General features: G+C 39.7%; 1 protein-coding gene and 1 long non-coding RNA gene across 4 annotated transcripts in view; one reads left to right on the top strand and one right to left on the bottom strand.

Annotated features, from left to right (window-relative positions):
• Window positions 1–16,705, top strand: part of C2H4orf51 (chromosome 2 C4orf51 homolog) — a 42,678-nt gene that overhangs the window by 1,750 nt on the left and 24,223 nt on the right. For all 3 annotated transcript variants that reach the window (XR_011537113.1, XR_544119.2, XM_070608893.1), the window contains exon 2: window positions 7,441–7,517. Coding sequence is in view for 1 of the 3 variants with exons in the window: in XM_070608893.1 (XP_070464994.1) it covers window positions 7,441–7,517 (77 nt within the window). In the remaining 2 variants the exon portion in view is untranslated. The remainder of the gene's footprint in view (window positions 1–7,440; window positions 7,518–16,705) is intronic.
• The window catches only part of LOC103547886 (uncharacterized), a 65,419-nt gene that overhangs the window by 38,516 nt on the left and 10,198 nt on the right, over window positions 1–16,705 (bottom strand). The gene's annotated exons all lie outside the window — the stretch shown is intronic.

Raw genomic sequence — 16,705 nt, 5'->3', positions numbered from 1 at the left:
CCAGGGCTTTCCAAATTATCAGAACCATGCTTAAAGCTAGAAGGCCTCAGAAGTACTTTCCAGTTGGATATTTTGTCTGGTTTGCTCCTGCAATCCACAGTCTCTGCATTTTTAACAGCTCTCAACTATGCTGACACTTCAGTTAACTGGAAGTTCCTTTGCTAATTCTGTGAATTTTGAGGCACATCTTGGCCAGATAGGGGAATCTTCAAGCGCTGCTGGGGGCCTCTCGGAAAATAAGTTGTGTTTGAAAGCTGGTATCCAAACAGAGGCACTCAGCAGAGTAGAAAAAAAAATTTAATAACTGGAAAAATGCAAAAGTATGACATCTGGTGAAAATGTACAGAACTTTGAATGTTTCCTATTGAGAGCACGATCACTATGTGAGTCATTCCAACCAAGGTGCCCTGTGACATTGCAAATTGCTAAAGAGCACAAGCTTGTGAGGTTTATCTGTTTTTTTGGAATCTCAGAAATATAAATTTTTTCTTCTCATAACTACTGCTATTCTATTATAGGCTAAGAAGTAGCAAGTGTTATTAAGGGAAGACGGAGGGCAGAATCAGCTCATTTTGAAAGTACTGATTATATTCTAAATTTGCTTTTGCTTTTAATCTTTTTCTTGGTTAATTTTAGCCCTGAGGACAACTGTCTTAAGTTCTGAGCAAAAGCTGTTTGATTGAAATTTTGTAAGGCCAGGGGCCGGCCCTGTGGCCGAGCGGTTAAGTTCGTGCGCTCCGCTGTGGCGGCCCAGTGTTTCATCTGTTCAAATCCTGGGCACGGACATGGCACCGGTCATCAAGCCATGCTGAGGCGGCATTCCACATGCCACAACTAGAAGGACCCACAACTAAGAGTATACAACGATGTACCGGGAGGCTTTGGGGAGAAAAAGGAAAAAGAATAAAATCCTTAAAAAAAAAAAATTTGTAAGGCCAAGGCCACAAAGAGACATTTTTACACTGCTATAAAATCAAAATGGCCCAAAATATGAAAATATGAATGGTCCAAAATATGAAATGATTGATAATTTAAAATGTGTTAAGTCAGGAATATATTAAGGTATACAACAGAATACTTTTTATTCACCTTATTTATTCTCCACGTACATTGAAAACCCCATATTATGCAAGACAGAAGAAACTTGGGAGAAGTCTTGATCATTTGGTCCTGAATCAGTTTTAACAGCAAATACAGTAGTCCTCCCTAATCCACGAGGAATGTGTTCCAAGACTCCCAGTGGATGCCTGAAACCACGGATAGTACCAAACCCTCGCTATATACTGTTTTTTCCTATACATACATACCTGTGATAAAGTTTAATTTATAAACTAGGCACAGTAAGAGATTAACAACAATAACAAATAATAAAATAGAACAATTATAACAATATACTGTAATAAAAGTTATTGTAGATCTTAGCAACCTCAGCACACGATTTTTTTCTTTCCTTAATAAGTCGAGAACTTCAAAGGAAACACCTTACAACTTCTCTTTGGCATATCCGAATTGCCAGCATCACTACTCTTGCACTTTGGGGCCATTATTAAGTAAAATGGTGGATGGTAGGAGCCAGGTTTCTTGCTGTTATAGTGAAAGGTTAAAGATAAACAAGGGGAAGAGACTAGAATGATCCATGTGGTAATGGATTAGAATTGGAAACATCAGCATAAACTCATGTTTAGCTTAATACAGATATATATGGTTACATATAGAAATATATATAGATATGTGTGTATACATGGGTTAGTATACACGCATATGTTTTCCTGCTCTTTTGAAGAAAGCCCCTACATGCAGCCCATATCAGTATGGACCATCAGCTGAGAGGGCCCAGAAGCAAGACTTGCAACAACAACCACACCTAGTGCCCAGATTTTGGTTTCTAATACGCTTCTCCAATAAAGGAACCAGGGTTTCTTGGAGGAATGGCGATTCTCAGACAGGAGCAGCAGATATACAGGATGAGCCTGAAGCATCTTGTAGTGCCAGAAAGTATAAAAGTGTCCAAAAAACCCACAAAAAAACAGTGATGGAGCCAACTGAAAGAGCTCCCAATGGCCAAAGCAGGAAAAATTGTAGCAATAAAATAAAGTAGTACTGTATTGTAGCTCAAAGTATAAAATAAATGCCCACAAGTTGGTACTGGCATAAATGAGTGACTGAATAAATACATTAATGAGGAGAAAGGACAAATTTCCCACAGAAGACTTTCAAATAATTTGTGTAGTTCCTTTTGTGTTCAAGGAGGTGGCGCATAACTCACAATTCCTTAAGTGCGAGCTGTGCATAGTGACTTTCTTCCAATGACTATAGAAAGGGAAAAAAAGAGTAATTTTATAGTGGGGAATCTTGACAGCTTTTACCCTCAGAATGATGTGATGAGAATGGTACTTTTCCTCTGTGGTCCTCCTCTCCAAAATACATTATCCTCATCTAATGACGAGAAAAACATCAGACAACTCCCAATTCAGGCACATTCTACAAAATAATACCTGGTCAGTAATCCTCAACATCGTCGAGGTCATCAAAAGAAGGAAAGTCTTAGAAACTATCACTACTATGGGGAGCCTAAGGAGACACAACAACTAAATTTAATGTATCATAGATGGGATCCTGGGTCAGAAGGACACTAGGGAAAAACTGAGGAAATCTGGATAAAGTATGGTTAATAATGTGTCAATATTGGTTCATTAATTGTTAAAAATATACTGTACTAATGTAAGATGCTAATAATAGGGGTGACTGGGTGTAAAGTATACTGGAACTCTCTGTGTTATCTTCACAATAATTCTGTTAATCTAAAAATGTTCTAAATTTAAATTTTTATTTTAAAAAAAGGAGGAGAGGTGGAGAGGAGAGCTGCCACATGCAGGATGGTCAGAAGGCAAGAAGTATTATTAGGGTTAAGGAGGGACGTTTTATAATGATAGAAGGGTCAACCAAATAGGAAGATACAACAACCCTACAGTTGTCTGCATCTAATAACACAGTCTCCAAGCTTTTTAGATAAAATCAAAGGAGCTAAAAGGAGAAATAAGCAAATCCACAATCATAATGGAACATTTAACACACCTCTCTCAGTAACTGGTAGAACAAGCAAATAATCAGCAAGACACACCAAATTTGAACAACACAATCAAGACACTGGTCCTAACTGCCATGTCTAGAGTTCTGAACCCACCAACTGCAGGATATGCTTTGTTTTCAAGAGCATGAGGAACCTTTTCAAAAATTAACCATCTGTTGGGCCGTTAGGAAGTATCAAATTCAAAGGATTAGAATCATACAAAGTATGTTCTCTGACAAGTGTTATTAAGCTAGAAATCAATAACAAAAAGAAAACTAGAAAATGTCTAAATATTTACAAATTTAATAATATACTTCTATATAAAGCGTGGGGTAAAATGAAATCACAATGAAAATTAGAATATATTTTCAGTTGAATGATTAATAAAATACGACATAAAAAACTTGTGAAGGTAACAGTCAAATGGTGAAACAGCACAAATGCCCATAAACACATGAATGGATGAACAAAACATGGTATACACATACAAGGGAATATTATTCGGCCTTAAAAAGGAATGAAATTCTGATATGCTACAGAATAGCATACATATATATGCTTCAACATGGATGAACCCTGAGAACGTTACTCTAAGTGAAATAAGCCAGTCACAACAGGATAAATATAGTATGATTCTACTTACGTGAGGGATCTAGAATACGCAAATTCAGAGACAGAAAGTAGAACAGAGGTTACCAGGGACTTAGGGGAGGGGAAAACGGGGAGTTATTGTTTAACGGGTTTAGAGTTTCTGTTTGGGATGATGAAAAAGTTCAGGAGATGGACAGTGGTGAGGGTGGCACAACATTTTGAATGGACTTAATGCCACTGAACTGTACACTTAAAAAAATGGCTGAAATGGTAAATTTTATGTACATTTTACAATAGTACCACTACTACTACTATTATTAGAAACCTGTGAAGGGTAGGACTACCAAAATCCAGAGAGAGGACCTATGTATATCCACCCCTCCAAAAAAACAGAAAAACCCTAGCATAAACTCTCAAAACCAACTTTTACAAAACTCTGTAAATTAACCAGAGGTGTGCAACAGTCTGAGGAGGGTGTTTTCAAGGAACACTGCAGAACCTTTGTAAGAAAAGCAGGGTTTGTGGCATTGAAACTGACCACTCCCATCCCTGGATAGTCCTTGAGAGCAATGGTTCCCACACTTGTTTGATCATGAAAATGATCAGTTCCTGTTAAAAATAAAGATTCTCAAGCCACTCCCTTTAGGAATTCTGATTTTGACGCACTAGTGAATCTGTAGGTGTGACAAAAGCTCCACATGATTCTTAGGATTAGAAAACAATGGGAAATTTCACTTTGTAAGAGGGTAAAAATCATGTTCTAGCAAGGCGGTCATCTGACACTAAACTGGATGTTGCTTCAGGGCTTCTGAGTAGTTACAGTTTGAGGAGACAATGGATGTTGTGGGGTTTAACCCTCTCCTTTATTGCTTAGGGCAATGCTTGCGCCCCTGTCTCAACCTTGGACCCTCCCAATTGGCCTCACTGTCACTCAGGAGGAAAACAAACCCAGAAGAGATGGAAGCTATGATAACTCTGACTGGGCCTCTCAGAATAGTCCCAAATTATCTGAAAAGCAATGGTTTTCCTTTCTGAATTGGTACTTAAAGAAAGAAATTGGAATCTTGCTTCTGAAATGAACAGGCCTCTGCCAGGGCTTCCTAAAGCCACAGGACAAATACAGAGCACTAGTTTGTTACAGCAGCAATAGAAAAGTAATACAGGTAGAATGGACAGCAGAAACATTTTTACAATAAAGGAAAGCGTAAGTTTTTATAATAAAGGAAAGTATAGCATGATACAAAATTTTCATGAATGTCTAAAAGCAAGAAATATAAAAGAAAATTAGTACCAGTAAGAGTTTAAAAGTTATAGTTACAGTATAAAAAAGTTACAGTATAAGAGAACATTATTTCCAGTAACAGTTTAAAAATGAAATTTTTTTAAAAATGCCACTTTGCTAAAATTTGTCAAGTTTTAGGAATAAATGTAACCAAGGATGTGAAAGATCTCTACACAGAAAACTTTAAAACATTAGTGAGAAAAATAAAGATCTACATAAATGGAGAGAGAAACCATGTTCATGGATTGGAAGACTGAATATTGTAAAAATGATCTATAGATTCAGTGCAATTCCAATAGATGATTTTGTGGAACTTGACAAGATGATTCAAGTCCAGAAAAAAGCCAGGACACTCTAAAAAAAAAAAAAAAAAACCAGGTGAGAGGGCTTGTTCTACAGGTAACAAAGTTTATTACAAAGTAATTGAGGCAGGACGGTATTACAGCACAAAGATGGACAAATAGACCAATGGAACAGAATAAAGAGCCCAGAAACAGACCCTTGCTTATATGGGCACTTATTTATGAAAAAGGTGGCAGAGCAGTGGAGAAAGGCCATGTTTTCAATTCCAGGTAGATTAATTCCAGATGAATTAAAGACTTAAGTGTGAAAGGTAAAACAATAAAACCATTAGATGACAACACAGAGAATATCTTGGTGATCTTGAGGTTGGCAAAGATTTCTTAAACAGAACTCAAAAGCACTAAGCACAAAGACAACATTAGACAAATTGGACTACCTTAAAATTAAGTAGTTCTGTTTATACACCATTAAAGTGTGAAAAGGCAAGCCACAGAGAGGAGGAAGATATTTTCAACTCAGGGACTGACAAAGGGGTTATAACTATGATACGTATAAAGAACTCCCACAAATTAGCACGAAAAAGACAACCCACTAGAAAAATGGGAGAGACTTTAAAATGAAATTCATAAACCAAGATATCCAAGTGACCAAGAAACTTATCAAAAGGTACTTAACCACATTAGTAATCAGGAAATGCACATGAAAACCACAAAGAGCTTACTCATGTAGAATAACCCTCCAGAAAGGTTAAAAATTAAAAAGATCATCAATACTAAGTGAAGACGTACAATAGTGTGATCTCTCACATACAGCTGGTGGGAATGTACATTGATATAACTCTTTATGAAAACAGTTTGGCCTTGTCTTCTAAAGTTAATGTTATGGATGCCCTAAGACTTAGCAATTCTACTTATAAGCATATACGCAGTTGAAATGCATTTTCACACATATACAAAGAGACGTGCACAAGTATGTTCATAGCAGCATTTTTCATTATAGCCAAAAAACTGAAAATAAGCCAGTTCTATTCATCTACAGTAGAGTGGACAGACGGTGGGTATGTTCATAGTGTCGATGAAGCGGAGCAAACTAGGGTTACGCCCAGTAACATCACAAACATGATGTTGAGCATTTTGAGCCAGACGCAACATGTATTGTATAATTCCATTTATATAAAATTTAAAAAAACAGCCCAAACCAAACTATAGTGACTGGGAATGTCTACTTAGGTGATAAAAATATAAGGAATACAAGTGATTCCCACAGAAGTCAGGAAACTGGTCCACTGACTAGACTACCCGTATCAGACCACCTGCCCCAAACCTACTGGAAAATAATTACTTGGGTTGGGCTCAGAAATCTGAATTTTTAAATTAATACCCTCAGGTGATTCAATTGCTCCTGTAGATCAGGACAAGAAAAATGCAGGGTAGGCCACCAGCCCCTGTCTCAGGAACAATTAGAGCTAGTTTCTTGGCTGAATACACGTACAGGAGCATTTAGGACTCCTTAGGCTGACAACAATTCCACTCTACTCCTACCTCACACGCAGTTCCAGGTCCTAGAGCTTGGAGACTCTCCTCTCCCCAAATGAGAGGCCTAAAACAGTGGCCACCACGTGTTGCACTCTACAAATTGATGACTGTCCATTCCATACAAAATGACCTGTGCTTCCCACCAAGCCCTTGCTTGCCTAAAAAGAATGTCATGTCTCAATTCAGGGAAACAGATATAGATGTGTTTGGAAGGATAGACACAGCATCTGTGAGTTTCCAAGTTTCTCGTAGAACAGCTAAGTTCTAACTTATGCTGGGAAACCAACATATATAATGACTGTAATAGTTCCTATTCCATTCATGGCACTGATCTTATTTTGAAAACAACTCCGTAGAGAAAGACTCATAAATCTGTTAAAACAATTATGAACTTAATGTTTGAGCTTTTCATGAACAAAAGTTGAACACTTTAGCCTTTTATGACAAATCAGGGGACAAACAAATCACTGAAGACAATGAGAAAGTCTGACTTGGGGTGATTTTATGGGAGTGTGGGGTTACAGTTGGGAGTGTGGAAAGAGAGGAAGAGGAGAAGCAAAAGTTCAAGAAATAAATGAAAACATGAGCGAAAGTCCCAGTAAGTCCATAGGCTGTAAATTATAAACTCATTACTCGTTTCTTCTATTTTCTTTCTTCAGGGTGTCATCACCAAAATGCCCTGCCTGCAGTCCCACGGTCTGCAAGGCTGGTCCCCAGGAGACCACAAGTGCTAGAGGTAAGTGCAGCATGATCGGTTCTGCACGGCCCTCTGCCAAGGCTGCTGAGTTTATGACTTTCAGCTTCTTGATTGTAGTCCATATGGTTTCCATTTGCTCACCAAAGGCAAGGTGTCTTTAAGCAAGAAAACGAGCACGTTCTACCCTGGATCGGTCACTCTTAAAAATGACAGTATTCTAGAGCAAAGGTTTTCTTCCTCTGTATCAGTCCCAGAATGTAACTTCTGCCAGAGCTTGGAGCTCTACGTAATGTAATCTGAGCTTTACCGGATGCATCAAAAACCAAGAAGAGAAACCAAAGCTATAAACCATCAACTAGTAAACTGTATTTACTAATCCATAACCACCTGCACCCTGTTTTCGTTAAATTAAGATAACACTAGCTGCTCTAACAGATAAACCTCCAAATTCCAGCTACTTAAAACAATCAAAGATATTTTTCTTCATATAAAGGCCAAGGTGGGTGTTTTGCAGGCAGATCTTCCACACGGTGATTTAGGGACACAGACTCCCTTCATCTCGGGGTTCCACCATCCCCTGGGGCCCAGAGTCCTTTGTCTGCATCTGGCAGGTGGGGGATGAAGGGCAGGGAAGGCACACCTGCTTTTCCGCCACTGCAGCCTGGAAATGACACACATCTCTCACGTTCACATTCCAGGGGAAGGAGTCACAAGACCCCACCTAGATGTCAGGGAGTTCAGACATGGGTAGACGGTGAAAAGAGCTATCCTGCAGCCTTATGGGGGTTTCCTAAATAATGGAGATAAAGGTTTTTAATGGCTGCCTTGGACAATCGCTATTCTGCTGGCTTTCCTAATAAAATTTGACTTTATGGGCATAGTACATTTGAGATGGGTTTTATGTTTTCTTCTCTGGTTTGTTGAGGCAAGAGGATAGGACAGCTAACCATCTGTGCTATTGTTAAAACCAGGAAAGACTTGCTTTCTCCCCTTTGCAGTAACGAACATAAAATTAAAACACACTTCGTAGCTTGGAGACAAATCTGAGCAAGAAGGGTATGGGAAATTAGACAGCCTGGTTACATCATTCATAGTAAGTTAGGCTGACGGTGCATCTGATCCGAGCAGCCCGGAATACAATCCTATTACATTTACATTGCTATTTGTGCCCTTCCGAGTTCTAAATAGCCACTTATGGTCCATGAGAGCTGATAGCTGAGTGGTCCTGCGGTTGGATGGGTGGGAGTATTTGAAGGGTGGTAACATGAGCAGAAAAGGCAATAATTTACCACCATATGATATTCATTACTTTGTTTTCCTATCTCCTTTCCTGTTATAATGGTAGTGTTCGTAAGAGGCAAGGTAGAAGTAACCAGTGGAATATATTCAGAATGATGACATTAATGGACTTGGCCCATGTTGCCTTGTTCACTCTCCTCAAACAGTAATTTTAACTTAACTGATGACTACTCTGTTCATTAGGAGGTGACAGTACATCAAGGTAGAATTATTTAATTTGGCCAAATGACAAGCTCTCCTTGTGCTTCTTTTCAATTTCCATGTGTCGTGTTGGGATTATCAACTTTAATTGTGCTAGAAGCCCCTATTGAAGGGAGTTAAAACATGAAGCCAAGGACTAAATTGTCAATACAAGCCAACTGTATACATTTGCTCACCACAGGTCACATTGGTCCATCAACGACTGTCTCTTTGTAGAAGTGGATCCATTCATATGGCTATGCAAATCAGATGGGCTGTGCTTAAGTGTCATTCTCGATCCTGATAAGGGGAAAAGCTCTCAAATTCTTTTTCACAACTGCCTTTCAAAGAGTTCAGCCTTCTTTGTTCTGCCCACACTAAAGTGGTTTTCCTTTGGCGTTACTATTAATTCTCTTTCCAAGTGTTTGATTTGATTGTGGCTTTTCCTGCCTTTGGACCATCATAGGCTCATCTCTCAGATTCAAAGAAGAACACAGCAATAACTAATAAAAATAAAAATCAAACATCATAAAGCTGCAGAACAAATTGTTAATTCAACTTTCTCTTCATTTGCACTCCAGTAAGACAGATTCTAGTAAGTTTTGTTTAACTAAAAATCTTCTCTCCAGCAGATGCAATTTATGAAGAGTGTAGTGGAAGGCAGACTCTGACACAGCTGGGGCAGCCCTCACTGGCTACTCCCTTCCCCTCTCTTGTTCTAGGCACCATATCTGTGTCCCACACCTGGACCCCACTAGGATAAGCCCAGACTACCCTTGCAAAAGGGTACACTGGCCTCTTTTGTTCTTGCTGTTGCAGGAGACATAATACGCACTGGGGGAGAGGTTTTATACAGTATGACCACATCAAAGCCCAGATGTGACAACATGTGCAAGATTGCCTTTGGATATTCCATAACCACAGATAACAAATTCCAAGCCCCCGAAGCAGCTCCATGGAGCTGTTTTTCGGTATACAGCCTTTAACAAGGATGACAGGGTCCAGGAGAATATTGACAAGAACCAAATAATATTCTCGGAGGGCAACACGAATATATTTGTTATGTTACATGTTTGTGTCCATTTTTTACATCCCTCCTTTCCTCCTATTCCTTTACTCCCACTTTTACTCTTCTATGAAGGCTTCTCCAAACCTTGAGACTTCTAAAAGCAGTAAGAACTCACCAGACTACCCCATAAGTCATGTATTCACACAGGGAGATCTTAAAGCATAAACGAGATGATGTCACTTCTCTGTTTCCTGTCTCACTTGCAATAAAATCCTAATTCCTTACCAAGGCCTGTAGGGTTTTGCACGAATGTGACCCTGCCTCTCTTTCCAGTCTTGTTTCATGCCTCCTCCCTTTTGCTCACTCTGTTCCAGTCACATTTTAGTAACTTGAAAATGCTAAGCCATTTCCTCCCTCAGGACCTCTGCACATACTATCTCTTTGCTGGAATGCAATTATCCCAGCTCTGCTGAGCTGGATCCTTCAGGTCTGAATTTAATGTCCCCTCTTGAGAGAGGCTTGACCTGGCCACCACATTTAAAGCCAGTTCTTCACATTCTTTCCCTCTTAATTTCAATCTTGGTGCCTAGTTTGCTTTCTATGTATTATAGTGTTTGTTTATTTGTTTATTATCTCTTTTCTCTTCTAGAACATAAGCTTCCCGAGAGCAGGAACTTGTCTGTCTTGCTTGTCCTTATATCTCCAGTACCTAGGACAGGGCTCAACACAAATCAGATGTCCTATAATTGTGTGTTGAACAATGGTTTTTACGGACCTTCCATTATTGACTTTTTCTTCCCTATGACATATTTCCTTTTAGAGACAGTTTCTCATTTATAATTTGTCTTCCAAAAGGGAAGCAAATGTTAAAAAACTTGTGTTTCCAATGGCAGTCTTTAGAATCCTGTGTAGTAACACATAAAATGGTAATACCTTAAAAATTGAATGAATAGCGTATGGCACTGTTGCATCTGTACATGATTTTAGCGATAGGTACTCCATCCCCCACCCAGGTTCTCTAATGGGCTGAAGGTGACACAGCAGGGCAAACCCCAAATCTGAAACATACACATGCAGGAGTATGAACAAGTGAAGGCACATGTGACTGGGGATGAGAGGGAGACAGGAAAGAGAGCAGGCGAAGAACTTGTCTCTTTAGGGCCTGAGGCAGGGGAAGCACCTTCCATTTCTCAGTAATGTGCGCATCTTGTGGCTTCCAAGCTTTGCTAATCTTGTTCCCATAATGTCTAAGGGATAGGCCCCCTTGTGCTGTTTTTGGATCATTTCCAAAGCTTATTGCTCCTGGAGGCTGGGGCCCCAGAATGAAGGTGGAAGCCGATGGGTTAGGGCATACCTAAATAGAGGGGGCTTTTCCCACAGTTTTCTAGTCTGCCTGAGAAGGCGACAAGAGGCTGGCCCTAGGATGGAATAATAAAGGGGTGAATGGCAGCCAAATCAGGCAACTGTCCCCAGCTTTCCCGGGAGAGACTCAGAGCTCCCCAGTCAAGGCTCTTTCACACCCAGGCCAGCTCTTCCCAGGCAGAGGCATCAGGGGAACCCCCCTCTCCAGGGCATCCTCTGTTCTGAAGTGTAGAAGTGAGGCCAACAGGAAAGACTCTCACCTCTCCCTCAGCTCCCAGGGGAAACCCTGGAATGGGACTCTCCCCCCAAAACAGAAGACTAATTCTTATCCATCTCTTCCTGTGTGTGACTCCATACAATTCTGTGCCTGTCAACCAAGTTATTTCTACCCTGAGGTTCTACACTTTTCACTCCCACCATAGGCACTGGGCTTGTTCTTCTCGCCCTTTCTCCACCCATCTCCCCCGCACCTGTTGCCTGACCACTTCCCTCCTGGTCCTTCCCTTCCAGGTCCGTTCTGTTGCGAGGAGAGGACTCCTCAGCCTTTGGCATGAATATCTTCATTGTCTTTTCCTAGGGCCACCTTTGTTTGCCTTCCATTGTTAACAAAGGAAAGCTGCCCCTGGGAGACAGTTGAGGACGCAGAGGGCAGACGGCAGCTGCTCCCTCACCCAGTCACTGTCCTCCTCCGGCCTCCTCCATGCCCACCGTGGAGCTTGACAGCCACGGCTGCCCAGGCGGCGTGCCCGAGGGAACGAGGTGACTTAGAACAAGCCTCACTCACCGCAGGGTTCCCACATTCACTCCTCATGTGGGCTGTCACAGCAGAGGGACCTTCTAATGCTGGGATTTAGTTTGTTTTCTGGCTAATTTGTATGCTTTGCTGTGGGAAGTGCATACCTTTCTTTTAATCTACAGAAAGAAAAAAGCTCACATTGGCCGTCAATAAATCTAGGTAGTGTGATGAGCAGTTAGCCTGGGATGGAGGTTCTCACCACTCTAAAAATGACAGACATGCTGGATGACTGCCAGAACACCCCCAAAGAATTCCAGGATGGGCCCCCACACTCAGGAAATACCAATGTCCCTTTCAGGTGTTGGGAACTTTGTTTTGTGCTCTCTATTTCAAATCAGGAAAAACAGTCTAATAAATGGTTAAATGTGTTTGCCAGCAAATATTCAAGCGTAAGGCAACAGTTTCCAAATTCCCTGCAGAAACTGGACACAAGGGGACATTGGCAGCCAAGCCTGTTATTAAGAAGGTCACAAGATGCCATCTGTTATGGTGTGCACTTTACTGTTCAAGCATAACATCAACTAGGAGGTGGCTGAAATTGCTTTTGCTTGTGAACTTAAAAGACAGCGCTATAGAGGGAACTGCAGTGATTTTAGCGGGCTGTGTGAACGACGCATGTGTCTGCCTGTGGGATGGGTTGGGGTTACGTGGGGAGAAGATGGGAATAAGGTGAAGCATTGTATTTAGGTCTGTCCTCAAATGTGATTTGGGATGCTGCTGGTTGGTTTTCACAGTCTTTTTCTTCCTGGTTTTAGCCATCTATAAAATACAACAATAGTATTCCTTCTTTACCTATAATTATGAAATTAAGGCAGATAAATGAATGCCTTATACTTTTATTCACAACTTAAAAAATTTTTTTAACCCATGGAAAAGTTGGAGGAATAGTAAAATCAATATTCACCTACTCTTGCCTAGATTCATCAATTGTTAACATTTGCCATATTTGCTAGCATGTAGCTTTATCTCAGTTTCTCTGTATTGATACTTGTGTATACTTCTTTGCTGAACTATTCAGAGTAAATCACAGACATCTCAACAGTATATCCTTAAACACTTCAGCATGTACCTCCTAAGAGTAAGAACGTTCTCTTACAGACCCATAATACTATTATCACGTTTAATAAACTTAATATTGATAAGACAGTTTTTATCCAATATACAGACCATTAAATGCCTCATTCTTAAAAATCTGTGAGGAAAAGATGTGCTCTATCTATCCCAACGTCTCTCTTTAAGACACCTCATATTTTTGAGGCACTTTGGTAAATCTGATGAAATTTCCGGGCCATATCTTCAGAGAATATCCATAAAGACACTCTACAAGCCAACAATGCATACACCTTGGATCCCTCTAGGGTATCGGTGGACTCTAGGTTAAGTGTTGTTAATCTCTGATGTAAATTCTCCTCTTTTGTGTGTATACATTTTAAGACCACAGTACTCAGAAAAGATTAAGAACGGTTTGTCTTCACTTTTGAATCTTATGTTTTGTGTTCATGAGGCTTCATTTCAAGGAGCTCAGAGATGGATAGGTAGGAGATCATATTATCCCCAATTTATGAAAAGGAAACTGAATCACAAATATGGCTGAGAGCTGTCCTGTGGCAGACACCCAGTAGGTAGACTAAATGACTGGAAGGCCTGGAAGAAGATTTGCGCTTCCAAACTGGAGCGTCTCTGATTCTGAAATAGCTGATGCTCACAGAGTCACACTTGCTTTCTTGATAGTTTATTTTCAAAAACCAGATACTTGTAGCATTCTATCAGGGTTGGCACCACATTTAAGGACCTAATATGTAAAGGCAGAAGTTGTTGGCAGTTACTAACATTGTTAGTTTCATCAACAAAATTGCCCAATTTGGATATAGTTCTAGGAATAAGAGGTGGAAGCAGAGAGGTGGATATGTGCAAGCAAATTAGGGTAACATTAAATGTGCTTAATGAAAAGGCCAGAGGAAACTGCCAAGGTCAAGCTGCACTGTGGGTTCTATTTTGTCAACTGTGAACTCGCAAAGAAAAAAATCAGTAGCTAACTACACTCCAACATATGCGAGCTTGCTGGAGTTCTCTCCATGAACAGACTAAAGAAAATGAGAGACATCTCAGTTAGAAAAATGACTAGCTTTGGCTAAAAGACAGAAATAATATGTAAATCCCTCATGCAATGGTCTAGCACAAATTCTAATGCCTGTTTTTTTTGCCATAATCCATCAAAAGCATCAAAATTACTTTCTGTAAAACTTTAATATTATAGAATCATATCATATACTAATTAATGATTATCTCATAAAATTCTTGAAAAGAAGGGTGACAGAAAGTTAAAGCCCCTGTCAGGCCTGTGGGATTTATAAAAGTCTTACAGAGCTTTGAGAGGGCTAAAGAGTCACAGCCAATGGAATAATCAGAGCTAACGGGCAGGATAAACTTCTTATCCACCTGCTTTTACTGTAGCTGTGAAAAAGTTGTTTTTCCTTGAATTTAGCTAGGTAACTGTTTATCTCTTTATTTGACTTTAGTTTAAGATACATTGTTTTAAAAAGTTTATCAGCATAAAATGGGACAAATAACAGTGGGTATTTGTCAAAGGCTATGCTTCTCCCTTGACTCATTCCTAATGACTAGACCCTACCATATTATGCCAAGCAAGACCCTCTTTTTATTTTTAAATGAATTTTTATTTACTTTTAATCAGATTTAAAATTTTTTCTCCTATTTCTTTTTCAATCAAAATACACTAGAGAACTCAACATGGTTAGTGATTAGGAAAATGTAAATTAAAAACACAATGAGATACCACTTCACGTCTCTAAGAATAGCTATAATCACAAAAACAGACAATAACAAATGTTGGTGAGGATATGGAGAAACTGGAACCTTCATTCATTGCTGGTGGGAAAGTAAAATAGTACAGCCACTTTAGAAAACACCTTGACAGTTTCTTTAAAAGTTAAACATAAATTTACCATAGGATCCAACAACTCTATACCTACGTATTTACCCAAGAGAAATGAAAACATGTCTACACAAAGACTTGCACATGCACGTTCACTGCAACATCATCCATAATAACCAGAATTGTAAATAACCCCTACTTCCATCACTGGTGAGCGGGTAACAAAATTTGGTATACAGGCATACTACTACACACCATAGGACATATAGTACTAATCCTATGGGACCACCATCATATACGAGGTCCGTTGTTGACCAAAATGTCATTATGTGGAGCATGGCTGCATTAATACAATGGGATACTACTCATCAATAAGAAAGAACATAATACTAAAACAGCTGCGATGTGGATGAACCTCAAAAACATTGTGCTAAGTTAAAGAAGGCAGACACAAAAGATGACATAGTGTATTATTCCAACTATATGAAATGTCCAATAAAGGCAAATCTATAGAGAAAGAAAGTAGGTTAGTGGTTTTCTGGAGCTGGGGGTAGGAAAGGAGATTAGCCATAAATGGGAATGAGGGATCTTACTGGGGTAACGAAAATGCTCTAATACTAGATTATGGTATTATGATAATGGTTGCATAACTCAATAAATTTACTTGAAATCACTGAACTGCACACTTAAAGTGGGTCAATTTTATGGTATGTAAGCTATACCTTGATAAAATTGTAAAAAAAAAGTACACCAGAGCTTCTTCAGACCTTGAGAAAAACTTATAGCCTTAGAATTTCAGCATAGTCTTGGTTCCCTCTGATTCTAAGAGTATAAGCTGTGTATCAGAGATGAGTATTCCCAGCATAGAAGTGTTTACCCCGACTTCTCGTTTCCGGTTCCACATGTAAGGAGTTTGGAGGATGCCAATCCATCCTAACAACGGGTAAAATGCTAAACAGACTGAAAAATAAACAACTCTTCTTGGATCCATAAGAGAGGTGAGGACACAGAGCAAACTGCTGTCCCCAAGACTAGAGTGACAGACAGACAAATACAGGGAATCACAGCTTACCAGAACAGAGACTAACAGCAGAAACCACCACAGGAACCAGTACCAGGGTCAGAATATCTGAACTTTAATAGATGAATTGCTAGAGGCTCAAAGCGCATAAGTCTGAGACTTAAAAACTCCAGGGGGATCCAGGCATAGGGGAGCCCCCACAATACTGTGAGATTTACCTCCAGAAAGTCAATTAGATTCCCACAGTAAATATCAGAGAAAAATCACCTTGTACTTCTGGCAGGGGGAGGGGAAAAGAAACCATTTTGAAATACAGTCATGCATCACTTAATGAGAGGGATACGTTCTGAAAAATCCATCTTTAGGCAATTTCATCATGTAAACATCATATAATGTATTTACACAAACCTAGATAGTATAGCTTACCATCCATCTAGGCTATATGGTACTAATCTTATGGGATCATTGTTGTATACGTGCTCCTTTATTGACTGAAATGTCATCATGTGGTGCATGACTGTACTCCAGCGCACGATATTCTTCTTGACAAACTCTGCCATCAGGAGAAACTAGTTAACCAGAAGCTAATCTGCTGGGGGACTATCATAGCCCAACTGACCTGGGAGAAGGGAAATATCCAACTCCAGCCCACTCTTGCCATCCT

This window comes from Equus przewalskii, chromosome 2, assembly GCF_037783145.1.
Source record: "Equus przewalskii isolate Varuska chromosome 2, EquPr2, whole genome shotgun sequence".
Taxonomy (NCBI): Eukaryota; Metazoa; Chordata; class Mammalia; order Perissodactyla; family Equidae; genus Equus; species Equus przewalskii.
Note: the sequence above shows the minus strand (reverse complement) of the source record. Positions and strands in the feature narration are given on the sequence as shown.